Raw genomic sequence first — 26,996 nt, 5'->3', positions numbered from 1 at the left:
AGATTTCCAATAGATTTCAGCATAAAATCCATTTGAAATCTGTGCAGCTGCCTCTGTCTGCCGGGACCCCAGGTCTACCCCATGTGTCATGTGTACCCCCGGATACGTAATGACTGTTGCATAGTAATTTTGTCTCTCCTGTCCACTGGAAAGTCTCCCACTCTGCCCGAGTCTTTCTCCTTGCACTTGTACACCGTGACCTTGCCAAACTACACTGTAACACTCACCACTGGTCGAAGGGGGGGGGGGGTGTTTGAGGGGGTAGACCAGCTGGGCATCCGTTGGGAAATAAAAAAAAACTCTTACTGCAGCAGACCCAACTGAGCCCTTACGAGCACGATCTTTCCAGCATGCTGGATTGATCATTTCACTGGATTTCGGCCAGAAATCGTTTGAAACAAGGTTTAGGCGGTCCTGTTGCGGCACAGATCTCTGCCAGATTCGATCCTTATGATCGAATCTGCAGGATATCAATGCTGCAAATCGAGTTTTGTATGGGCACCTTAATGCAGACATACAATTATATCTAAATCCAACATAAACAATCAGTGTGATGATTAGTTTATGCCTGTACAAAGTTTTAGGATATACACAAACAGCTCCTTTTCTTGTGCATAATTTTATTAAGAGCTACAAATTAAATCTTCTCATCTCGGATCCCTATTGATTCCTCCTGACAGTCTCGTGTCAGAAGGGATCAATAAGGGCAACCCAGAAAATAAAAGCATATGTAGACACATGCCGCCATTAATAAGATCAACAAAGGTCTTGGAAGTAAAGGCTTTAAAAGGAACCTTAAAGAGACTCTGTAACAACAAAAACCTCACCTGGGGGGTACTCACCTCGGGTGGGGGAAGCCTCGGATCCTAATGAGGCTTCCCACGCCGTCCTCTGTCCCACGGGGGTCTCGCTGCAGCCCTCCGAACAGCCGGCGACAGAGCCGACTGTAGCTTCAATATTTACCTTTGCTGGCTCCAGCGGGGGCGCTGTGGCGGCTTTCGGCACGGAAATAGTCGGAAATACCCGATCGCCGTCGGGTCTGCTCTACTGCGCAGGCGCAAGTTTCCGGCGCCTGCGCAATAGAGCGGACCCGACGGAGATCGGGTATTTCCGCCTACTTCGGAGCCGACAGCGGTCAGAGCGCCTGCGCAGGAGCCAGGAAGGTAAATATTACGTCACCGCTGCACGGAGGGCTGCAGCGAGACCCCTGACGGATGGAGGACGGCGTGGGAAGCCTCATTAGGATCCGGAGGCTTCCCCCACTCGAGGTGAGTACCCCCCAGGGGACGTTTTGTCGTTACAGTTCCTCTTTAACTGATACAAAAAACGAAAAATTCAACTTACATGAGGCCCCTGCAGACGTCCTGTGCCCGCGCCGGGCCAAACAGGTCCTCCGGTGCCCGCACTGAGACAGTTTCAGGGTTTCGGCCCGGGCCACGCGCATTCACGCTCATGCCACCGTCCTGCCCATGCACAGTACAAGATTTCATGTACTGTGCATGCGTAGGACAGCGACGTGAGCGAGGACGCACGCGGCCAGGGCCATGTATGCGCAACGACTGATCAGCCGGCGAAAATGAATCTGGTTTGCTACATGGGACCAGAGAATCAGTTTGTCCCGCCGTGGGCAAAGGACGTCTGAAGGGTCGGTGGAAGCCCCAGATAAGTTAAACTCCCTTTTTGTGTCAGCTATTGTTCCCTTTAAGGGCTCATTCACACCAAACTCACTGCATGAATTTGCACAAAAGCATGCATTTTGCGGATGCAGGCAGTTTTACAGGCACACATCAGCATTCTCATTAATGGATTTGTGTGTTGCAGTTTTTAAATGAGCTGCTGTACACATTTTTTGTGTGGAAATACATGCATTAAAGTCACTGGGGCACATTGAAAAGAAAGTGAAATGCAAATAAACTGCAAAACCCACACAGACGCACAAAACTGCATCAAAAATGCATGCAAATGCTAAAAAAGTATGGGTTTTTTTTTGGGGGGGGGGAGGTGTGAACAAACCCTTTTAGTAGCTCTGCATTTAAAAAAAATGGGAAGGATGCTCCAGGAAAGGAGTAGCCATACAGCAATATTTCATATCGGAACATGAAAGAAGGAATCTGACTCTAGACTATATGCAATACCCCATTTTCATAGAATACCTTACTGGTTGTAAAGAAAATGTTTAGCTACAAGCAATAGTTTCAAGTTGCTGTTCTGCTTCGGCAGCCATAGCTGCTGCTTGTAACTGTTCTGTTTCACTCTGAATGGCACTACTTGTAACTTGCTTACGCTGCTCACTGTGCATATTGTTTTCATGACGCTTCAGATCAGAAGCCTTGGCAAATGCTTTAGGGCACGAAGCACAAATGAATGGCTTCTCACCCCTGTGTCTTCTTTCATGGTCTTTGAGGTGAGATTTGTGTTTGAATGCCTTGTCACAATGGTGGCATGCAAATGGCCTCTCATTACTATGAACTCGCTCATGTTTCTTGAGATCAGGTGCGCGGATAAAGGATTTGGCACACACTTCACAACTGTAAGGCTTGTATCCAGTATGAATTTTTAGATGTTCCTTCAGGTGTGCCTGTGTGGTAAATGCCTTGGTACACATTTCACACACAAATGGTCTGTCAGCTGTATGTAACTTCTCATGTTTTCTTAAGCGAGCTTCATCTGTAAAGTTTTTCCCACATGCTTGGCATCCAAATTGTTCCCTGTGACCATAAAGCAAATACTCAAACTTCATGTCACCTGTTGTGGTCCAAGCTTGCGCTTGTTCATCTTTTACTTCATTAATGCTGTCATTATAAGTAAGAGTTTGAGGTGCTTGTGACCCCAAATCTTTAGGTTCAGTTGTCTCCATTGTCTCAACTTCTTGACCGTAACAATTAACTTTCCTAACTTCTTCACTTCCTAGTTCTTTTAGTATGGCCTCCTGAACTCTCAGAGTAGAGCCTGGAGACTTCTCCTCTTCATGGCTTTGAGGTGTACCTTCAACTGTGTCATCTGAAGGACTATCCTCATGATCTCCTATCTCCTCAACATCATCATCTTGATTTTCATTGGCCTCACCAACTGGACGACTTATTTTTAAGTTAGTTTCATAAGCATATTTATTTTTTGGAGAAGATGGATTTTCATCTGTAGTAGAAACATCACGTTTCTGAGAGCACAACTTATCCAAAAATCTAATGCCAAGTATTTGGCCAGAAGACATCATGAGATTCACATCTTCCTTTTTGACTGAAATTTTTGAAGTATACATATAGTTAAGAACTTCCTCAAATATGTCAGACCGTAGGAAATCAATCTCTATGACCGAAGAGCTGTCAACTTCCAACTTCTTGAAAAGTTTTTTAAAGTATGTACTACAAGCTGCAAGTACACACCTGTGTGCCCTAAATTTCACATCTTCAACCACAATAGCGATGTCACAAAATTCCCCCTCAAGTCGCTGTTCATTAAGGGTCTTTAAAAATACAGTTTTATGATCATCATCATTATATTTCAGTGTTTCAGACATGGTTATGAAAAAATCCTAGAATGAATGAAAAAAAATAAAAAATCAGAACACAATAATATACCATGAAAACAGTAAACTTACAGTAAACAATTATGGTGCCCATACACACATCAATTTTCCCATTCGATTCCCTGCAAATTCGACCACTCTGATTGAATAGGATAGGAATCAATTCCTGCAAAATTACATTTTAAAACGTCCTATTTGTGCACTAATTAGTGCAATTTTGCTGAAATGCTCTTGCACTCATGAGCCCGTGCCCGGTTTACACACTCTCTGGAGAAGCGTGAAGTGGTTAAATGTTCGATTCGATCATTTCCTTTCTGAAAAGAATAGATAGTTTTGGAATATTGGGTAGAAATCTATAAGCCAACTTATAACTTTTTTTCTTGGAGGAGGGGGGCATGGGAAATTACTAATGGGTGTGTATTTGAGATAAGGGAGACATGCAAACACAAGAAGAACATGCAAACTCCAAGCAGTTAGTGTCCTAACTCAGATTTTCTGCAAAGCGAGATTGCTAACCACTACACGACCATGCCATCCCATACAACAAAACACTTAAATGTAATCAAAATTTTACTTTAGAAAATGTGGCAAAAATATTAACTGATTGTAAAATTATTGTAAAGGGAGACTGTACATTTCAAGCTCTACTCAGATAATGCTTGAAAAATTGCACTAAAAATTTTTTACTTTAGGAAGGGGCCACTATTTGTTTGACTTTCCCATCAAAGGTGAGCTGTTGAATGGTCTTGGGAATGGCCTTGGGTATTTGACAACATTTTATAGACTTGTCCATGTGGCCATAAGGCATCTCTGATAAATTGGAGATGAGCCATCTCTATTGCCAGGCTATCCTTGAAAAGGACCGGGGTGAGCGCCTCAGAACACCATGTATATAAGCCAGTATTAGAGGAAGCAAATTTCAGCTTACTTACTGACCACAGGTCTGGTGCTCAAGCTCTCTTGCTGCTTGAATCTCATGATACTGCCATTGGCCCATATGCAATTAACATTTTCTCCAGCCTTATATCCTAGGAGATATTTTCCATCTTCTCTTTAAAATAAATTATTTCCATCTTCTCTTTAAAATAACTTTTCAGCATTTTACAGGAGGAAAAAAAGAATTGCATAAGGGCCATTGAGTTCTTAAAGTACACCTGAACTGAGGGGCATATGGTGGCTGCCATATTTATTTCCTTTCAAAATATATCATTTTACATAGATCTGTACATCAGCCCTGAAAAAGGGACACATGAGGAAGAAAGAAGGACAGAGGAATTTGGTTCCCAAAGATGGACTGTCCCTAAAGAAAAGGGACAGTTAGGAGCTTGGTTTAGAAGGAAATAAATATGTCAGCCACCATATTCCCCAATCCATGATTGTAAAATGTGTGCATCATTCTAGTACAAAAGAACTTGGTTACTGGATTTTGAGGACTACTTGTGTTGACAATTACACAACTCTGTTTGGAACTGCTCTAATAGTATTTATATTGCAATAGGCTGATATGTCATACTATACATATTCTTAAAGTTGTACCATATTCAGATAAGTTTAAGATTGCAGAGGTAAAAAAGCTGTGATGTACTTCTAAAAACGCCACAAATATATATGGAATTTGTTACTTTTGTTTACCTCTGGTAAGATTTTCAAACTACTGACACCCAAGAACAGGTAATACTATTAAAAAAAAAAATCTGTCCAGAATTGCTTTATCAGCATCCTTAATCACAGGAGCACATTACTAAATCAGAACCTACATTCCCTTGCACACGCCTAGCATAGCACAGCTACACAAGTTTCACAGTCTTTGAAAAAGATAATGCTGTGCAGACCAAGACAAACGGTATACAGAAAAATGGCAATTTTTTAAGGGTGAGTACAATCAAATAACATACCATGAACAAAACAGAAGCTGTCCTTAATGAAGGCTCGTGATTCAAGTGTTAGAACAGATCACCTAAGTAGAAAAAGTAATATTTTGTTAGACAAATAAAAAGTAATTATTTAGTGCAGGAGGTGAAAACATTAATAGCAAGGGTGCACGAATTATGAAAAAAAAAAAAAAATCAAGAGCTAGGTATCAATTCACTAAGGGCTGTTCCGTAAAAATTATATTAATAAATAAGATTGGTAAACTATAGCCTTTTTCTTGAATTCACTAAGATTTCCACACATACCCGAGACCCACGAGCAGTGCTCCTCTAAGCACTTGTGACTTGAAAAGCTCTTGCTAATGTAATGTTATGCGTATGATCCCATTTGAGGGATGTGATTTTTAAAAAATCCCCTATAGCATTGCATTAGCAAGAGCTTTACAAATCATAATTTACCCGAAAAATGTTTCTTCGATTCACTAAGACCTGTTTGGTAATGTATAAGGCTAAATAGCTGTGGAGAAGGTCTCTGTAGCAAAATGTGTTCTGCTACAGTGATGTTTTTCCACGTCTGGCCAGTTGTGATGTTTCAGGTATAAGGCCTGGAACCCACTAGCAGCGTTTTTCTAAGCAGTTGTGATTTGAAAAGCTCTTGCTAATGTAATGCTATGGGTGTGATCCCACTTGAGGGATGTGATTTTTTTAAAGATCCCCATAGCATTACATTAGCAAGAGCTTTTCAAATCACAAGTGCTTAGAGGAGGGCTAATGGGTCCCAGGCCTAAGTGCATGACCTGCTCCTGCTTTGTTGCATTGACAGGTTTCAGGCTTAAAAGTCATCCCCAGCATCTCCTTAGATGTGCCACTAGAGCACAGGTGTCAAACTCAAGTCCTGTGTGCAAAATGTGGCCCCCAGGCATGGACTCACGAGTAATTACGAGTGTCTAAGCACTCAAATTTGTGATTTAAATGAGGCTTAATTGCCTCAGGTGTGCGGTGGGGAAATAAGGGGTTATTTACCCATAAATCTGTGGTATATTGTGCGCTCCAGACAGCATGCACGTGTCCTGTTGGACGTGTTACAAGCCTCTAACACCACTCTGGCTTAAAGGAGGAAGTGTGCATGCCGGGTGGGACATCAGAAAGGAAAAAATATACATATGTAGGAGCAGGGCACGTTCATAGCCTTTGATTCACTTTAGATATGCAGATCTATAGATTGAGAGGGACCTCTAGTGCATGGGTGATCTCTAGTGCAGAGTAGTGTAGCAAATACCCCCCACATACACACATATACATACCTTTCCCCCAGGTCCTCTCCCCACATAGCAAGAGTAGTACAGCAAATAACACTCCCATACACACATACACACCTTTACCCCGGGTCCTCTCCCCACAGAGTAGTGTAGCAAATAACACCACCACACACACACCTACATACCTTCCCCCCTTGGGTTCTCTCCCTACATAGCAGAGTAGTGCAACAGAGCAGTGTAATAATTACCTGCCCCAGCGCTGCATCGTGTCTCTTGTGCTCTTCCCAGCAGCTGCATGCTCTATACGTCCATACTTCCAGCTCCCGATCACCTGACATGCATTCAGAGCCAGAAGTATGCAGCATAGCGCATGCGTCTATAAGGAAGATTAGAAGAAACCCAAAACAGCACTGCTGCTGGTGAATATTACATTGCTTCACTGCACTACTATGCAGAAGGGAAAATGCAGAGATCTAGCCCAACTGCCGCCCCCCACAATCACTATAGTTACTACACTTAATAATCTTAACAATGTGGCCCCCAATGTAGACGATGTTTAGATTTTGGCTCCTTACATGATTGAGTTTGGTACCTATGCACTAGAGCTCCCTCTCAGTCTATAGATCTACATGTCAAAAATGAATCAAGAAATGCTATGAACATGCCCTGCTCCTGCATCTCATTTTCTTTTTTACTTTCTGATGTCCCACCCAGCAGTGCATCGGATCAAATGGTGTGAGTAGTAAAACGGGTGGCTCTTCCTATTGGATGTCTCCTTTGTCTGTCCATTTTACCAAATGCTGAATGTTAGTTACCGACAGCTCAAGGCTAGTCTTAATGGACCAGTGTCACGAATGGTTATTTTTTTTCAAATAGTTACCTTAAGTGCTGTTGTAATAAGATTATAGGTATCCAGCATTTATTTTTTTATAATGTGCAGCATGAGTAATAAAAACTTACATTATTCAATCAATCAATCCACCCACTGTATTGGCGACGGCGACATGGGACAAACTAACCTGGATAGGGGTGTACAAACGGCAGTTTCAAAGTAGGTAAACTGCTCTGACTCCTGCCTTGATCGGCTGCTCCACACGAGCGCTGACACAGCCGCTCGTAGTCATATTGACAGGTGACGTCACCGCATTAGACACTGGAAGCCTGCGGAGGGGACCTTCAGAGTCCCGTCTGCACAGGCACTTCTGGGGCCACTTTTGAGGCTAAGAGACTCGCGCACATGCGCAGTCTTATTCAACAATATCACTGCACACTTCGGCTTAGACTGCACGTGTCCGCAAGTCTCTTAGCCTTAATAGGTGCCCCCAGCAGTGCCTGCGCTGACGGGACTCTGAAGGTCCCTTTCACAGGCTTTCAGTGTCTAATGCAGTGACGTCACCTGTCAATATGAAAGGCGCTCCCGCTGAGTGTACGTGCTCGTCAGTGCTCGTGTGGAGCAGCCGATCAAGGCAGGGGTCAGAGCAGTTTACCTACTTTGAAACTGCCGTTTGTACACCCCTATCCTGGTTAGTTTGTCCCACGTCGCCGTCGACAATACAGTGGGGGGATTGAATAAATAATGTAAGTTTTTATTACTCATGCTGCACATTATAAAGAAAAAAATGCTGGTTACCTCTAATCTTATTACAACAGCACTTAAAGGGAACCTTAACTGTGGGAGAAAAAAAAATTCACTCACCTGGGGCTTTCCCAAGCCTCCTGCAGCCGTCCGGTGCCCTCCGCGGCTAAGTTTCGTTTTTGGCCGACTGCCAGTCGTCCTCTGGCAAAGCGTCCTCTTCTTCCGCATTCCCCGTCGTAAAGCGCGTCCGCATGACGCGTCTTGCGGACGCGCTTTACGATGGACGGCTGCAGGAGGCTTGTGAAAGCCCTAAGTGAATTTTCTTTTTCCCCCAGTTAACCCCCTTGGCGGTATGAAAAATACCGCCAGGGGGCAGCGCAGCAGTTTTTTTTTAATTATTTTTTTTTTTAAATCATGTAGCGAGCCGAGGGCTCGCTACATGATAGCCGCTGCTCAGCGGCATCCCCCCAGCCCCGCCGATCGCCTCCGGCGATAGGCGATCAGGAAATCCCGTTCAAAGAACGGGATTTCCTGGAGGGCTTCCCCCGTCGCCATGGCGACGGGGCGGAATGACGTCACCGACGTCAGCGACGTCGGGACGTCATTGGGAGACCCGATCCACCCCTCGGCGCTGCCTGGCACTGATTGGCCAGGCAGCGCTCGGGGTCTGGGGGGGGGGGGCCGTGCGCCGCACCGGATAGCGGCGATCGGGCGCGCGGCGGCGGCGATCGGGGTGCTAGCTGCGTCCAGCAAAAAAAAAAAATTAAGCAAATCGGCCCAGCAGGGCCTGAGCGGCACCCTCCGGCGGCTTACCCCGTGTCACACACGGGGTTACCGCTAAGGAGGTTAAAGAGACTCCGTAACAAAAATTGCATCCTGTTTTTTATCATCCTACAAGTTCCAAAAGCTATTCTAATGTGTTCTGGCTTACTGCAGCACGTTCTACTATCACCATCTCTGTAATAAATCAACGTATCTCTCACTTGTCAGACTTGTCAGCCTGTGTCTGGAAGGCTGCCAAGTTCTTCAGTGTTGTGGTTCTGTGATGCATCACCCCCCTCCAGGCTCCTCTCTGCACACTGCCTGTGTATTATTTAGATTAGGGCAGCTTCTCTCTTCTCTCTTATCTTTTACAAGGTGGATAAATCCTCCTCTGAGCTGGCTGAGCTTTCACATACCGAGGAATTACATACAGGCAGAGCTGTCTGCACTCTGCAGGAAGAAACAGCCTGACACTTCAGTGGAAGATAGCTGCAGGGGGAAAGAAACACACAAATTATCTCTTGAGATTCAAAAGGAAGGGTGTATACAGCAGCCTGCTTGTGTATGAATGTATTTTCTATGTGTGGACATACTGTACATCAACCTACTTCCTGTTTTGGTGGCCATTTTGTTTGTTTATAAACAAACTTTTAAAAACTGTTTTTAACCACTTTTAATGCGGCGGGGAGCGGCGAAATTGTGTCATAGGGTAATAGGAGATGTCCCCTAACGCACTGGTATGTTTACTTTTGTGCGATTTTAACAATACAGATTCTCTTTAAGGTTCCCTTTAAAGCGGACCCAAACCAAACATTTTTTTTAATTCAAAATATTTAGTTGCACCACTCTGACACATACATAGATAAACACTCCTTCCAGCCTATGAGCATTTCAGTGCATGCTTTTCACCCTTCTCTTTTATAAGTAGGATTATACAGATGGCAGCCATTAGCAATTCCTCCTTTGCCAGACACATGCTACTCACCAGTTTGCCGGTTTCTGTCCCGGCAAAATGAAAGGAAGGGAGGGTTCCTCCATTAAATGTAAAATATTTTATATTTGTCATCATGCAGCTGAAAAAAAGCTGCTATTTATTATTATAATTTAGAAAATAGATTTTATTTCTGAAATCTTGTATTTTTAGTTTGGGTCCACTTTAAGGTAACTATTTGAAAAAAATAAACATTCGTGACACTGGTCCTTTAAAATATCAAACATCTCAACTGTTTTACCAAATGCTCTGATCTTGGTGAACTGACATTTATTGAGGTATTTACTGCCCCAGTTGGTAATTTTACTTTTCAATGCGGTAACAGCCTTAGAGAACTGGCATTTTACAAGATGCTCTGTAAAAAACATCTATTTTATGCATTACTGAATGCAGTAATGCATAGTGAATTCAGATCCTATTCTGTCCATTCCAGGAGCCAATAGCAGATACTTTGGAGGCAGTTCCATTCACAACAATGAAAAAAAAAGTTCAAAAGTTAGGTGCCAGTTTAAATTTTTAAAGGGAGTTTTTGCTTGCTTGATGCTTTATAAGTTACAATAAAATCAGCATGTTTATATGGTACAACACATTACATTATAAGCTTGAATATGCTTGAAGTGCAGTATATACAAATGGGTTACCTATTAAAAAAGCAAGTTTTAATTCTGTCCAGTCAATCTAAACACAGCATTGTCATCTCTATTCCATCATGTATATCCACACTCCACTTAAAGGGATACTGTAGGGGGGGTCGGGGGAAAATGAGCTGAACTTACCCGGGGCTTCTAATGGTTCCCCGCAGACATCCTGCACCCCTGCAGCCACTCACCGATGCTCCGGCCCCGCCTCCGGTTCACTTCTAGAATTTCTGACTTTAAAGTCAGAAAACCACTGCGCCTGCGTTGCCGTGTCCTCGATCCCGCTGATGTCATCAAGAGCGCACAGCGCAGGCCCAGTATGGTCTGTGTCTGTGCAGTACACTCCTGGTGACATCAGCGGGAGTGAGGACACGGCAACGCAGGCGCAGTGGTTTTCTGACTTTAAAGTCAGAAATTCCAGAAGTGAACTGGAGGCGGGGCCGGAGCATTAGGGAGTGGCTGCGCCAACACAGGATGTCTGCTGGGGACCATTAGAAGCCCCGGGTAAGTTCAGCTCATTTTCCCCTCGACCCCCCTACAGTATCCCTAAAACCACTTGAGGACCCACCCTTTACCCCCCCTTAAGGACCAGCGCTGTGTTGAGTGATCTGTGCTGGGTGGGCTCTGCAGCCCCCAGCACAGATCATGTAGCAGGCAGAGAGATCAGATCACCCCCCTTTTTTCCCCACTAGGGGGATGATGTGCTGGGGGGGTCCGATCTCTCCTGCCTGCATGTGGCTGGCGGGGGGGGCACCTCAAAGCCCCCCTCCGCGGCGAAATTCCCCCCTCCCTCTCCTACCTGCTCCCCCCCCCCCCCGGAGATCAGGGCTGCACAGGACGCTATCCGTCCTGTGCAGCCAGTGACAGGACGTCCCCTGTCACATGGCGGCGATCCCCGGCCGCTGACTGGCCGGGGATCGCCGATCTGCCTTACGGCGCTGCTGCGCAGCAGCGCCGTACAATGTAAACAAAGCGGATTATTTCCGCTTGTGTTTACATTTAGCCTGCGAGCCGCCATCGGCGGCCCGCAGGCTATTCACGGAGCCCCCCGCCGTGAATTGACAGGAAGCAGCCGCTCGTGCGAGCGGCTGCTTCCTGATTAATCAGCCTGCAGCTGGCAACGCAATACTGCGTCGCTGGTCCTGCAGCTGCCACTTTGCCGACGCGCGGTATGAGTGCGCGGTCGGCAAGTGGTTAAGCTAGCCATACATGGGTCAATAATAGCATGAACTGGCAAATGATTGATCAGTCACCAACTTGAAAGTGATCAAGGTGTACCACCCTGCCCAAAAGCTATCAGATTGTCACGAAAAAAAAAAAAACATATTCGAGCAAACCACTGCCATAGCTAGTATTGTACCTGATCCAGTTAAATGCTATGTGTATGTTGATCCTCCCACTCAAAATCTGCCAGTGTGTCTAATCACCAATTCAATAAAGTGGCCAAAATCAATCAGAAGTTCATCAAATTAAATATGTTGGGTTCAACAGAGCACTGGAAGATTCAAAGAGAATCTGTTGAAAACATCAACCCATGTATGACCACTTTTCACCTCTGTACAGTTTCCCCCCATCCATCAATCAGTCTACACATGCCATTCAAAAATGGGCAAACCAGAGTTGCTCTTATTCTGAAAAGATAGCGAAAGATTTGCTGCCATCTGGTGGCTAAAATAAAATCATGGCGCCTTCAATATTTGCTGTTCTGCTGCCATTTATTGGCTGAAATAAAATCAGACAGCCTTCAGCCTTGTCCTTTTTTAGTTTGATATTGCTATGTAAAGGCAGAAACAACATAATTAATCAATTGCATATTAAAGTGTAAGTTATTTTAATGCTCTATATTTTATATTCACTTTGTGGTTAGTTTCCACTACACATGGTGCGATGCGGCTACATTGACATAAGTATCTGCTTTTTTTTTTTTTTTTTTTTTACAGGCGGTTCCCGATGACTTTAATGATATTACAGTCTTACAAAGTGGAAGTAACTGGTAACAGCAGCAACCACACACAAATAAAGTACAGTCATGGTATACTGAGGCACATATTGCACAGAAATCAACAACTTTCTACAGTGTCAGTAGCTACAGACCTGCACAATTTAGACTTTAGATTAGCTCAAGAACAATGCACAGAAAGCTCCATGGACAGAGTTTCAATTGCCAAGTAGCTGCATCCAAATCTTATACCAGCAAGTGCAAGCAAAGTGTCAGCTGCAGTGGGGTGAAGCATGCCACCACTAGAGCAGTGGAGACATAGGCACTAGTGGTATGGTTGAGGTGAGCCAACGGTAAACCACACAGACCCACAGGTGCTTCCTGCTCGTAGCAACCTGGTCACGTAATTTGTAAAAAAAAAAAATAGGGAACCCAGCAGGTATCACTATCCATGCCACCAACCAAGTAGGTTTAGTAAAGTTATGCAAGCTTAGGCGGTAGCCGAAGCAAGCATCATACCAAAAGCATGTGTCCTATTTCTTGCAAATCAGTGGTCACAGCCATTTTGCAGGAAAGGGTCCGTGGCTCACTTCAACCTTAATAGTTTAGTGACATCTTCTGTGGAGTGACAAATCACGCTTTTCTGTGTGGTAATCTAATGTGTCTGGATTTTGCAGATGTTAGGAAACCAGTACTTGCCTAACTGCACTGTGCCAAGTCTTAGGTTTGGTACAGAGGAGATTATGGTGTGTTTTTCCAGGGATTGGGCTCTAGCTCCTGAGAAAGTAACTCTGAATTTTGGACAACTTCATGCTTAGAATTTTGTGGGACCAGTTTGGAGGATGGCCTATTGCAACCTGAGTACATACCAGTGCACAAAGCAAGGTCCATAAAGACACGGGTTAGTTAGTCTGAGGTAGAGGAACTTGACTGGCCTGTAGAAAGCTCACCTCAACCAGACAACAATTTTCAGAGGAATCAGGGTGACATCAATGTCTGACCTCACGAATGCTATTCTGGAATAATGACCAGGAATTCCAATAAACACTCCTAAACCTTGTAGTAAGCCTTTCCAGAAGGTTTGAGGTGGTTACAGTCAGCAACAAAAGGTTTAACATCTCCATACGAAAGCTTATGAATTAGGAATGGTATAAGTAAAGTTCAAGTATGTGTAAAGAGAGGTGCTCTGCCTCAGCTGAGGTTCAATATAGCATTTCCATTCTGACTGTTATGTCTCTCTACAGCAAGGGTCCACAAACGTTTTGGGTCGAGAGCCAGGTCAACATACTTCAGACTGCTGGGGGGCCGGAGTATACATAGAAGTTTTTGCGGGTCAGACAGTGGTGCATACTAAGGTGACAACCTTCAGTCCAATTGGACAACAGTGTCACCTGATGTGGAATTTGATTGGAAACCAGTGAATTACTGCTTTCTGGCTTCATTGTATATGCAGACCACCAATATTTAAATATGTAGCTGACCGCATCTATAATACATTTTGTGTGTGGGGGCCGGTAAAAAAGCCTCAGGGGGCCACATTCGGCCCGCAGGCCTTAGTTTGAGGACCACTGCTCTACAGCATGTACCAGTATGTTGTTCGTATGCAGAACTGCCACCCTGTGGTCCTTTTCCCTAAAGCCTCGTTCCCAGCATGTACATTTTTTTCCCTCCTACTTTCTGTTGACAGTTACTCTGAGCAGGACATTCTGGGAAAAATATCCGAGGTAACGGTTTTCAGGGGGTTTGGAAAAGAAAACACTTTTTATTTACTTTCACCAGTATTCGCATCTCCCAGCTTCACATCTGTATTGTTGGACTAATAAAAATAGACTTGATCATTAAGAAGCAGACACCTGGAACGGTTCTGCTATCTGACTGAAACAATCATATTGGTGAATCTCCATTGTCGTTGAGGTGTCATATGGAACGGAACCTCAGGTAGGAAGTTACCAGATCAGAACTTACAAGTTATTTACCTTATTGCAACAGCAGACCTCAGACCAGACGATCGGTGCCTCCCTTGTCATTTTCAGACTCTCCCTTATCTAAACCCACGCTTCATTACACAACCCTCCCCTCCCTTGGGTCGCCTTATCTGATGGCGATTAGAATCGCCGCTTTAAAATTCAGATGCTTGCGTAGGCTCGCATAGCCGCTATTGTGGCTGCGTAGGTTTCCAACCCTGTCTCAGAATCAGAAAACTTTATTTCGCCAAGCATGACTGGGTCATGCCCGGAATTGTTGTTGGCACAATACATACAGCAGGCTCAGAGAGAAGATAGAGACATAGATAGCAGCGAGCCGTAAGGAACATCGGTTGGCATGAGTTAGCATTACATTTTGTTGCCTTCCACTATACATTGCATTGCACTATACCGCCCCGCAGCTCGTCGGGGCTTGCATTGATAGGAATATGTGGAGGGAGTTAAGGAGGCTGAACGCCGAGGGGAAAAAAGTGTTCCGATGTCTCGTGGTCTTTGTGGAGATGGCCCGAAGCCTCCGGCCAAATGGCAGCAGGCTGAAGTAGCGATGGCCTGGGTGAGAGGGATCATTTGCAATCCTCAGAGCCCTGGATTTCAGTCTGTTGTTGTGTCGCAGGTCAAGAGAGGGGAGGGGGCAGCCAACGATCCTCTCCGCTGACCTGATGACCCTCTGAAGTTTGTCCTTGTCACTGGCGGTGGCCCCGGCATACCAGACCAAGATGGAGGAGCAGAGGATTGACTCAATGGTGGCGGTGTAGAAGCTGGTTAGGATTTCTTGAGTCATGCCAAACTTTCTCAGCTGGCGGAGGAAGAAGAGTCTCTGCTGGGCTTTCCGTTGGGTGGCAGTGATGTTGGGCTTCCAGCTTAGATCACTGGAGATCATAGTACCCAGAAGCCGGGCGCATGGCACCCTGGCTACCTCGGTGCCGTCAATATAAATAGGGGGCGGGGAGCAGACTTCCTGAAGTCGATGATAAGCTCCATGGTTTTTGCAGTGTTAAGCACCAGCCTGTTTTCCTTGCTCCAGTTGCAAATACTCTCCACCTGTTGGCGGTACTCCTGGACATTGTCCTTGGTGACAAGGCCAATGATGGTGGTGTCGTCGGCGAACTTGATGACCTTTACAGAGTCGGCCTCCGATCTGCAGTTGTTCGTGTAGAGGGAGAACAGCAGTGGTGACAGGACGCAGCCTTGGGGAGCACCTGTGTTTGTGATTGCTGCTTGTGAGTGGATATCGCCCAGTCTGACGACTTGGGACCTGTTGGTGAGAAAGTCTGTTATCCATAGTAGAAGGCTTGGGTGGACTCCAAGTGCAGCAAGGTCCCGTTGGAGAATGCGTGGGCAGATGGTATTGAAGGCCGAACTGAAGTCCAGGAGGAGTATTCGAACGTACGTGTTTGGCCTGTCTAGGTGGTCGTTGGTGAGCTCCAAGCATATATTGATCGCATCGTCGGTGAACCTGTTTGCCCTATATGCAAACTGGTAGGGGTCCAGGACGGGTGAGGTGGAGAGCTTGAGGTGGGCTAGGACTGCACGCTCCATGGTTTTCATGATCACGGACGTCAGGGCAACGGGTCTAAAGTTGTTGAGATCGGAGATCCCTTGTTTCTTAGGGACAGGTATGATGGTGGACCTCTTAAAGCATGTGGGGACCTTGCCCTCCTCCAGTGACTTTGTGAAGATGGCGAAGAGGGTGGGAGCAAGTTGCCGACAGCAGGTTTTCAGGCAGGCTGGAGACACTCCATCGGGGCCAGAGGCTTTCCTGGCATTAAGTGTTGATAAGAGGTGCAGGACCTCAGCTTCGCTCACCACCGTGGGAGAGGGCAGGTTGTTGTTTGCCGGGCACAGAGGTGGGGTAGCCGGTGCCAGGTTCCCCTCCGCTCCTCCCTGGTTCTCAAACCTGCAGTAGAATCTGCTGAGTTCTTCTACTAGTGTCGGGCTGGGTGTTGCTTGCTGGGGTTGGGGCTTGTCGTTTGTGGCAGCCTTCAGCCCCTTCCATATGGCACGTGAGTTATTTGAGCGCAGGTTGTGTTCCACTCTTTCAGCATACTCTTTTTTGGCAGCTCTCATCTCTCGATTGAGGTTGTTTCTCGCCCTTCTGTAGTCCTCTCGGTTGCCAGACTTGTGCGCAGCCTCCTTGCGCCTCCGCAGCTGCCGTAGCTTGTTGGCGAACCACAGCTTGTTGTTCGGGTACAGCTTGAAGGATTTTGTTGGTACACAAGAGTCCTCACAGAAGCTGATGTATGAGGCAACGTTATCTACCCATTCATCCAAGTTTGGCGCTTCCAGGGCCTTCCAGTCGGTGCATTCAAAGCAGTCTTGTAGTTTCAGTTTTGCCTCGTTCGACCAGACCTTGATGGACATAGTGGTGGGTTTAGCTGAATCCAGGCGTCTCCTGTAGGTGGGGATAAGATGTATGAGACAGTGATCCGAGCTGCCAAGAGCTGCTCGAGGGACTGCTTTGTACGCATCCTTCAGTGCAGTGCAGCAGTGGTCCAGGGTGTTCGGGCCCCTGGTGGGGCAGGCTACATGCTGGTGGTAGCGTGGCAACTCCTGGCGCAGGTTGGCCTTGTTGAAGTCACCTGCGATGATGAACAGTGAGTCCGGGAGGGATGTCTCAAACTGCGAGATGGTCTCGCTTAGAACGAGAAGGGCAGATTTGGTGTCGGCATCGGGGGGGGATGTATACTCCTGCAAGGACATAGGAGGAAAACTCCCTTGGTGAGTATGGCGGCCTACAGTTGATTAGCAGTAGTTCCAGGTCTGGAGAGCACTTCCTCACGAGTATCGTTGGAGGGGGGCACCATGAGGAGTTGATGTAGAAGCAGATGCCACCCCCTCTCTTTTTCCCAGAGAGGACCGGGTCCCGATCTGCTCGTATGATGCTGAAGCCCGGGAGAAGGAGGGCGCTCTCGGGGATGTCTTCATGTAGCCATGTTTCTGTGAGGCAGAGGGCTGGGGTGTTACTAACGAGGTCTCTCCTATTGCAGAGGAGGCGCAGTTCATCCAACTTGTTTGGGAGTGATTGGGCATTTGCCAGGAGGACAGAGGGGATGGCTGAGCGTAGGCCCTTCCTCTCTAGCCTCACGCGGGCACCAGCACGGCATCCTCTCCGCCGCTGGCCTGACCAGAGTCTCAGGGCTGGGTCCAGGACTTGTCTTATGTGGTCCCAGACTAGAGAGGTCAGGAGCCTGGCTTCAGGGGGAGGAGGGCCCGGCGGTTCCCACCCTAGAAGCTGTTCTCCGGTATAAGTGGTGTCTGTGGCGGGGGGCGGTCTGGGTAAGCCGTGGTCGCTGGTGCGCGGGGTGGTGGGACGCCAGCGGGGGGTGGGGGAGCATGGCATTTTGGTGCCTCCAGGCTAGTCTCAGCCCCCCACTAGGCCCGGGGTTTGTCAGACTGACAAGCAAGACAAACAGACATAGCCTGGCCTGTGCAAGGGCAGTTCATCACTCGTGCAGTGCAGTGCAAACCATCAGCTGTGCAATGCTAACAGTCCGAGCTGGAGGCAGTGCAAACAGTCCATCACATGCGCCGTGCAATGCAGTCAGTCGCATGAGCAATACAGTCTATCACATGAACAGTGCAATACAGTCCATCCAAAGAGCAGTGCAATACAGACCGTCCCAATACAGTCCATCACAAGAGCGGTTCACTGCAGACCATCACAAGAGCAGTGCAATGAACTTCCAACACATGAGCAGTGCAATACAGTCCACACGTGAGCAGTGTGATACAGTCCATCCCATGAGCGGTGCAATACGGTGCAACCCCAGTGAAATCGCTGCAGCGACCATCCCGTGAGCAGAGCAGGCAGGCTTGCAGAGAGGCAGAGTCTTACCTCTGGTATGTGGGTCAGATGGTTGGGTACCATATGGGGCTGGGTCCTTCTTGTCCGACTGGGCTCCAAGCGGTGATGGGCGTTGGGGGAGCCAGGAGCGATGGGCTTCCAAGCTGTGATGGGATGCAGGGGAGGCAGGGGTTGCAGAGGCCTCCAAGCTGTGATGGGTTGCAGGGGAGGCAGAGGCAGCCCAGGTGGGCGACTTGCCGCATGCAGGAGCCTCAACCCTGTTGCGGGCCACGTGGGGGGGGGGGCCTAGTAGGCCGGAGCAGGCAGAGCCTGGATCGGCAGACGGCTTCCAGCCTGCGGGCCACGTGGTGGGGGCCCAGTAGGCCAGAGCGGGCAGAAGCCCGGATTGGCAGGCGGCCTCCGGCCTGCAGGCACCCCAGCACACTCCAGGAGTAGAATGACGGGGGCTCCGGTGCAGAGGACACTCGCCGCGAGCTCCTCCGACGTGGGTGGTCGGGACCCCGCGCGGCCCAGGAGACAGCGCCCCCCGCAAGTCAGCCAGAGATGGGAGTCTGTGGGCCGTCCTAGCTCCGTGCACGCTAATATACGTCATGTGGGCGTCCCCACATGACCAAGTTGTGTTCCAGTCAGCCACGCCCCCGGTAATCACGCTGGCAAGCGCTGCTACTGTATGCTGAGGGGGTGCGGCTGACTGGAACCCAAGCCATATGGATGGTCATGTGGGGACGCCCACATGACGTATATCAGCGTGCACAGAGCTAGGACAACCCGCAGACAGGGCTGGAAACCTGCGCAGCCGCAGAAGCTGCTATGCGAACCTACGCATGCATCTGCATTTTAAAGTGGCGATTCTAATCGCCATCAGATAAGGCGACCCAAGGGAGGGTCGGGTACTGTAATGATGCGTGGATTTAGATAAGAGAGGGTCTGAAAATGACAAGGGAGGCGCCGATCGTCTGGTCTGATGTCTGCTGTTGCAATAAAGTAAATAACTTTGTATTATTAGATTCGCCTCGTAAGTCCTTTAAGTCAGAATACGAAACATTCCGAGACTTTTGACAATAGTCTATATCATGGAAACCCAGAGCTGCCAACTTGATGAAGTATAATTAAAAGGAACCGACTACCCTACATAAAATGTAGTGCAATCTGATTATTTTTTTCTCCTAAAAAATGTAAAAAGATCATTTCACTTTCTATATGTGAAACAGAACACTTACAATAAATCAATTGCAAACAATGGGTGAAGCCATTCAAGTTATTACTTTTTGCCTCTAGGAGCCAAGAAACACATACAGACTTGCTTCATTACAGCAATACCTATAACCTTTAATTACACAGAAACATTAATTTAACTGACATACATTTGTTTTAACATGTCTGCCCCTTTTTGCTCTTTAAGAATTTTAACTATTTCATCCATAGGGAGTCTTGAAGGGCAGCAATACTGAACACCCAAGTTAAGTTTGAGGCCCCGTTCACATCTGAGTGTTTTGCCGGCAATTTCAGCAAAATGCTCAAGCGCTAGCGCTTTTTAAAGCGCTAGTGCCATAATACCTTATGGGCCCATTCTCACTTTGGCGATTAACGCAAATCGGTAAACGCAAATTTGTATCCTGCACCAATTTCAGGCGATTCCCTGGCAATAGTGTTTAGTGCTATAGAAGACCTAATCGCGATCACCAAAAAAAAAAAATCAGCAAGTGTGTACGGCGATTTTTTAGAGTTAATCAACAAAAATCGCCGGAGCAAAACACTAGCAAAAGCTAGCATTTTGCAAGTGTGAATGGGCCCTAAGGACTTGTTTCCATCTGCGCGATTTTGCAGCATTTTCAGAAATGCAATGCGATCCACAGAAACATTAGCAAGTGCATAGATAGCACTGTCTAATGTTTCCATCCATGTACTGCAATTCAACATGGAATCCAGATAAATGGTTGCATGCTTCTCAGCACATTTGTGATTCCATTCATCATGATGAATGTAATCACAAGCGCATCAGGTAAAATCATGGAGCAACGCATTGCCATGCATCATGGTGGGCACCAGCATTGCCCACTGTTATAATTTAAGTAGGCCTCAGTTATTTGGACTGAGTTAGTCAAAAAGGCTTGGGGAGCAGACCTGCCCTTTAAGGGGATTTTCTCTTAGAGAGAAAATCTGCAGTTCTGTCAGCAGAACCAGAACATACCAAGAAGCTGTTCTATGGACAAGGCCACAGGTCTCCCTGGCCTGTGCATGTACACCACTAGAACAATAAACATCAGCCATATTTACTAAATACCGAATTCCTTGTATGTATGTCAAAAGCCTCATTAAATATTAATTGAGTAGGTGGGTATTATGACCCCACGAGGGGGCTCCACCAATAGTCTGATCTAGGGGATGGCGAAGATGATGTCATATTTAACTCTTTCCTAGTCGGTATTAAACCCCGAGTGAGCGATGGGAGCTCACTCTGCTTCTTACTTTCACACTAGCTCTCAATGCTGACTGGAACTTCTAAGCATTTTCATTCTATATGTAATCTGATATAATGTATGCTGTACATAGGTAGTCTAGTGTAACGTAGTTTAGAAAGAAGGTACCTGATTGACTTCAGCGGGAAGTTTAATCAAGAAGCTTGTAACGCAACATGAAGATTGGCGTGGCTAGGATATGATGAACTGTATCTATCTGTATTTCTGTTTCCTGAATAAATAACGTGAATATTGAAGAAGCCTGAGAAAGTCTATCTCCTGCTTGCTGTGTTGAGAGTCAAGTTATCTCACAGTCCGTGAGACGCAACTATAAGAAGTTGCTGGTGCCGGAAAAAGGTGATTAGAACAGTTTATAACACCCACAGCGTCGAGAAAGAAACGAGGCCTAAATTCACAATAAAAGCCTGTGCACACTAACACACTACAGTGTTCTCCCCAGAAATTTTTTCCAGCCGGGTGGCATGAAATAGTAGCCGGGTGGCATGAGAAAGGAGCCGGGTGGGTGAGATGAGAGAATGCAGGGCCAGGGCTTCCGTGAGCAATTATGATTACAGAATAGGAGGAGGTGAGCTAATGACAGCCGGGTGCTCATCAAAACTAGCCGGGTGGAGCACCCGGCTAAAAGAGCCTGGGGAGAACACTGCACTTCTGTCTGCTTCTCAGAAAATCTTCTCTAAAGGAATTCAGCACAGCTCTTTTACAATCAATTCACTTTATTAAAGCGGAACTGAAATAAACAAAAACAAAGAGTTTCACTTACCTGGGGCTTCTGCCAGCCCCTTGCAGCCTTCCTGTCCCACGCCTCTCCTCCACAATTCTCCATTTCCCCGACGCCAGCTACTTACGGTTAGGGGGACTTGGCAACTGTGCCTGCGCGTCCCGGGCCATGCATATCTTTCTCAGCAATAGCGTCCTGCACGATTAGTGGGATCGAGGTGGGCAGGCACAGCTGCTGTCTACTTGTAAGTCGATGGTATAACAGCACCGAAAGCAGCTGGCAACGGGAGACCGGAGAATCGTGAAGGACCGGCGCGGGACAGGAAGACTGAAATGGTCTGGCAGAAGTCACAAGTAAGTGAAACACTTTGTTTTTAATTATTTCAGTTCTGGGCCGAGCTGCGCATAATTGCGGCGGCCAGCGTGACAGTCCTGCACATGCGCGGTTCAGAGTTAGCAAACCACACATGCGTAGGACTGTCACACCGGCTGCCATGATGACGTGTAGCAGCCGGCGTGATGACGCGGAGTGTCCCCGTTTAGGAAGTGTTGGGCCAACACTCGACCTGGGTGTCGCTGGTAATGAAGTCGCCAGCAAGACTGGGAGAGGAGTCAGGAGGACCTCACGGCCTACGGTGGGCTGGAAGAAGCCCCAGGTAAGTACCCAGGGCTGTGGAGTCGGAGTCGTGGCAATTTTGGGTGCCTGGAGTCGGAGTCGGGAAAAAATGCACCGACACCGACTCCTAATGAATTTAAACTGTAATTAAAATAAAAAATATGATAAAATTTTCTATTTCTCAGATAATAGTCATCATAAATAATTTATACATACAGTAATAGCTGTGCTTAGTTCACAAAAATGAAGTAAACCGATCAAAATTAATGACTTGTGCTGCTTCAATAAAGCAGTCCCCGTATTTTTAAAGTCAGATATACACATCTGATTGTGACTGTATATATGATGTGTACACAGGAATCTCTTATATATACGAAATAACATCTATGCTGTAAGTATAAAGCCTGATGTGTAGCCGTGTCACTAATAGAGATGGTCAGTGAGATGGAAGTAATTCTGCATTGATTCTGATTCATGCAAGTGTAAATGCGCGCACTCTCTTTGCTCATGAAATCAAATAATTTGATATGTTGTTACAATTTGGTTTGGTGACTATGAATTAAATGGAACCTGAGAAGGATGAAAAGAGAAGTTTTATACATACATGGGGCTTCTTCCAGCCCCCTTCAGGCTAATCAGTCTCTCGCTGTCCACCTCCACCACCTGGATCTTCTGCGATGAATCCTGGTAATTCAGCCAGTCAGCGCAGTCCGGCTGCATGCTGCTTCCACAGCCAGGAGCGTTCTGCACCTGCGCAATACTGCTGCGCAGGTGTAGTGCGCTCCCGGCGGCGGAGTGTGTGCATGCGCACTACGCCAGACTGGCTCAAGTACCTGGACTCATAGCAGAAGATCCAGGTGGCGGAGGACAGCGAGGGACTGATTAGCCTGAAGGGGGCTGGAGGAAGCCCCAGGTATGTATAAAACTTTAATTTTATCTGTCTCAGGTTTACTTTGTTACACAGTAGTACTATACTCTACATATGCACCTCTCCACAGAGCTGCAGGGAATCCACTGAGAATGTTGTGCATATTGAACACAGAGGTGTTGTCTATCACCCATAAACCCGGTTCAGATTGTGCATGAAGAATGTGTAATAGAGGAAGAATCTCCTTATTCCCCTGCAGAGTACCTGCACATCACTCTTACGTACCCACAGTTACATTGCCTAGGGCCTGATAGATGTTCTTTGTTCCGGTCTGTACCTTTTACAAGTACTCTTACCAAGGACTAGTTTTAGTCTATGACTAAAGGGAATAAATATGGCAGTCTCCATATCCTTCTCACTTCAGTTGTCTTTTAAAATTCCTAAGCGTTGGCAGTTAAGAGACGAATTTCATGTTACATACTTTCAATCAACAAGATTGTAATATGCAAATTAGAAGAGTTGAAGTCGATGGAATCCTAAACTGAGGAGTCGGTGGATTTTTGTACGGACTCCACAGCTCTGTAAGTACCGATTTCATTTTGATCTACTGCTCAGGGTCCCTTTAAGGGTAGATTCACAGTGGGATGTTGCGTTATAAAATTTTATAACACAGCTTACAACGCTGCAATAAAAAGTCTATGCGACATTTCCAGTGTAACGTTAGCATTGCATGGTAATGCACTACCTCTAACTGCAACGGTAACGTTAATCTGCTTTACCACTTATTTTATTGTGTTGCAACTTTAGAACGCAACATCTTACTGTGCGGTTTCGTATCTTTTAGAGCAGAGAGGAAGTTCTGAGTTCAGGTCTGCTTTAATGTTACAGATTGAAAGAAGACGACAGAAGCTTGTTACCACTAAATCTGTTGCGATGCGCATGCAGCACATCATAACAAATCTCAAAATGAGTCTTTTAGTAACATGCATATTGCAATACACTGTAGCTCGCTTCCCTTCATTTGTAACCCAGGCATAATAATGAGCACACAACATTGCTCATGCTATTATGACGAAATTTTAAATACAGCAGTGGCAACCCACACGTGATTACAGCATGTTGTTTTGCAATTATAACATTATGTGCAATCGTAACACTTAGGCTGGGGCCACACTTTAAAGCGCGATGTAGCAGTGCATACTTTTGATCACAAGTCAGATTTTTCAGCCGCAATACATGCGTGTTTTAAAAAAAAAATGATTCAATGGGCTCTATTCATAAAACGTTACCGCAAGTTTTCCGCTCAAAACAGCGGACTTTCCCGACCATTTAGCAAAGTGGGCATTCATAAAAGCTGTTCCCGCATGAAAATCTACAATCCCCCAGCAGAGCGAGAAATTTCCGCCTTCTGCAGTGTTTTTCTAGATTTATCTAGAAAAAAGTAACAAAATGGCCATTCATAAAGATTAGAGGAAGCGGTATGTGGATGGGAAATACCACTTCCTCGAAGCCTGCGGATTACATACAAGTGAATGGGTCAGACCTCCCAGAGAGAGCAGTGCACGGAGGGACTCTGCCGGCGTAAGTGTTTCCGCATGCCTTCCGACAGCTTACCGCCAGCCTTCAGCAGGAGATCTCCGCACTTGCATCGCAGCTGGCAACATTTTTATGAATGACCACCCAGAAGTCTAAAATACCGCTGCGGTATTTTCCCTCCAGGAGTTTTTTTCGCCACAAGTTTTTTATGAATAGAGCCCAATGACGCATAAAATCGCAACGCATGTATTATTCCCTAAAGGCCCATACTCACGGGGGACGGCCGTAGCCGCAACCGCGTGGCACGCGCGTGTTGCGGCGACAGTTCCCCCGTGTGTATGATGCGCGCGCCCCGAACTGTCGCCCGTCGGAGCTGTCGCCAGGCGATTGACATGTTCAATCGCCGGCTACAGTCGTCGCCGCAACCTCGCCAGAACTGTCGCTAGCCCCGCATGTGTATGCGGGCTAGCGACAGCTACCCACACACACCACACGGAGCTTCCGGCGGGGGGGGAGGAAACTCGGCGACAGCTTCCGCCGCATCGCTAATCCCTCTGCTGCCGTGTGGATGCAGAGGGATTTGGCGACGAGCTGTCGCCGAACTGTCGCGCACACGCTCCCGTGTGCGGCGACAGCTACAATTGTACCCCCGTGGGTACTTAGCTTTAGACTGCTAGCAGGGGCAGAGACATTAGAAGTGTACTGAACAGAAAATGTTCTACTGAGCTTGCGCAGTACGCTCCTGGTGACATGAGCGAGGATGCACACATCCAGGGCCACAAGTCCACTGACTGGCCAGTCACGCCAAAACAAAACGTAGCCGCTGCGGGGGACCGGAGGATCATACGGAGAAGAAACGGACGTAGGGCGACGGCTGCAGGGGGCTGGTAGAAGCACCAGGTAAGTGAAACTTTTTTATTTTTATTTCGGTTTAGGTTTCATTAAAACCATCATTTGGAAAATAGCTGTTATTTCAAATACACCATTTTTTGTAATTTGAGCCTTATTATTGTTTTATTTTGCTTAGGAGGTTGAGAACATTTACAATTTCTTTTGTTTAAAATAATAAAAGCAAAGCCAAATGAACTCAATCAATGCCAAAACGTAAACACTGCAGTATTTAGAAACAAACAGACTTTGCTGCAGGCATTTAAATAATAGTGAGTCTAAATAATAATAATAAAAAAAAAAAACGTATGTTAAAAGTTACCATGGTCAATATCTCTTTGGGATACCGTTAGATTTCTATCATAGCATTTATAATAAGTATCTTTATTTATTCTGTTAAAACAAAGTATCGAATTTCAGTTGTATCATGTTGGATACGCTGGCCAGAATACAAGCGATGACGACATATTACCAGGTTTGCGAGGCAGGAGGCAGCATATCTCATACATGAGAGCAGCCTGCTGTTAGCACAATGCTGTTCTACATGCACCCTTCACGGGCCGTCTCCCCACGCGCCGAATACACGAGCAGAGCGCGAGGCTATGACGGGGCCAGTCCTCGTTCCCTACTTCAGCCTCCATCGATGCCGCGCGAACATATTCACGCGCTCCTACCGGCGGACTCAGCTCCCGCGAGCACAATTCACACACGAGCGTCCGCCATGACACTCACTGCGCATGCTCACTCCCCGCATCTCCCTCTGATCAGTCGCTATGCACTAACACTTCACATTTCCCAAAAATGTCCACATTTAACAGAGGTGGAGTATAAGAAACGCCAGTATAGAAAAACAGCATTCATAAACTATGATTCCGCGGGAACGCGCTGCCTCGCCGCTCTACGTCACGCCTGTAGCTGGCTGTGTGAAATACTGCGTATAGCTCAATTCTCCAACCATACTTACCGCGAGCTCGGCTGGGAGGTTTATTAGTGAGATTTGGGGCAATCAGAATAGTGTACGCAGTGCACGTCTGTGCGGCTCCTGCACGAGCAGTGGACTGTGTGTGCATGCGCGGTGCAGGGAGGGCGCGCCGCGCAAGCACGGCCCAGTATTTAGGGGCGGGGGCGCCAGTGACTGATAACACTTATATAGTATACTGAGAGGCAAAACCGAGCTGGTGTTCTCTACGCATAAGCTGGCTCAGAAAAAGCGCTTCTGCGTAAAATTATACAGCGGGGCTCTAAGCTGCCTGTAACTTGCATGGGATCTACATCTTCCCCGTCTCCTGAACGCGGGTTCACGGCTGCGCAGCTCGGGGACGCAGGAGGGGGAGGGCTCTCCGCTCTGAGGGAGGTGGGCGCGGTGCGCGTGGACTGCCTTCCTCAAGCTGGCGCGAGAAGCGTTATGGCGCGCGGGCTCCCTTGTTTAGAATGACGTCACGTGACGGTGTAGGTAGCCGTGCACAGGTCTGCTGTCCTTACACGGTGTGTGACTTCGTAGGGCGGCGTGCACGATGCTGAGGCAGCCTTGTCCTATGT

At 46.9% G+C, this 26,996-nt stretch overlaps 1 protein-coding gene across 2 annotated transcripts; it reads right to left on the bottom strand.

Annotated features, from left to right (window-relative positions):
• Window positions 1-1,299: 1,299 nt before the first annotated feature.
• Window positions 1,300-26,792, bottom strand: ZBTB14 (zinc finger and BTB domain containing 14). 2 transcript variants are annotated; one of them, XM_068234718.1, is made up of 3 exons: window positions 26,422-26,792; window positions 5,422-5,483; window positions 1,300-3,532 (listed from the first exon to the last, which is right to left on the bottom strand). In XM_068234718.1, exons 2-3 carry the CDS (start codon window positions 5,422-5,424, stop codon window positions 2,177-2,179), a joined length of 1,359 nt encoding a protein of 452 aa, XP_068090819.1. In that variant the 5' UTR covers window positions 5,425-5,483; window positions 26,422-26,792; the 3' UTR covers window positions 1,300-2,176. The 2 variants fall into 2 exon arrangements, with proteins under 2 accessions (XP_068090819.1, XP_068090820.1); XM_068234719.1 differs by lacking the exon at window positions 26,422-26,792 and adding an exon at window positions 9,216-9,281.
• Between the last annotated feature and the right edge of the window lie 204 nt (window positions 26,793-26,996).

Source organism: Hyperolius riggenbachi, chromosome 5 (assembly GCF_040937935.1).
Source record: "Hyperolius riggenbachi isolate aHypRig1 chromosome 5, aHypRig1.pri, whole genome shotgun sequence".
Taxonomy (NCBI): domain Eukaryota; kingdom Metazoa; phylum Chordata; class Amphibia; order Anura; family Hyperoliidae; genus Hyperolius; species Hyperolius riggenbachi.
Note: the sequence above shows the minus strand (reverse complement) of the source record. Positions and strands in the feature narration are given on the sequence as shown.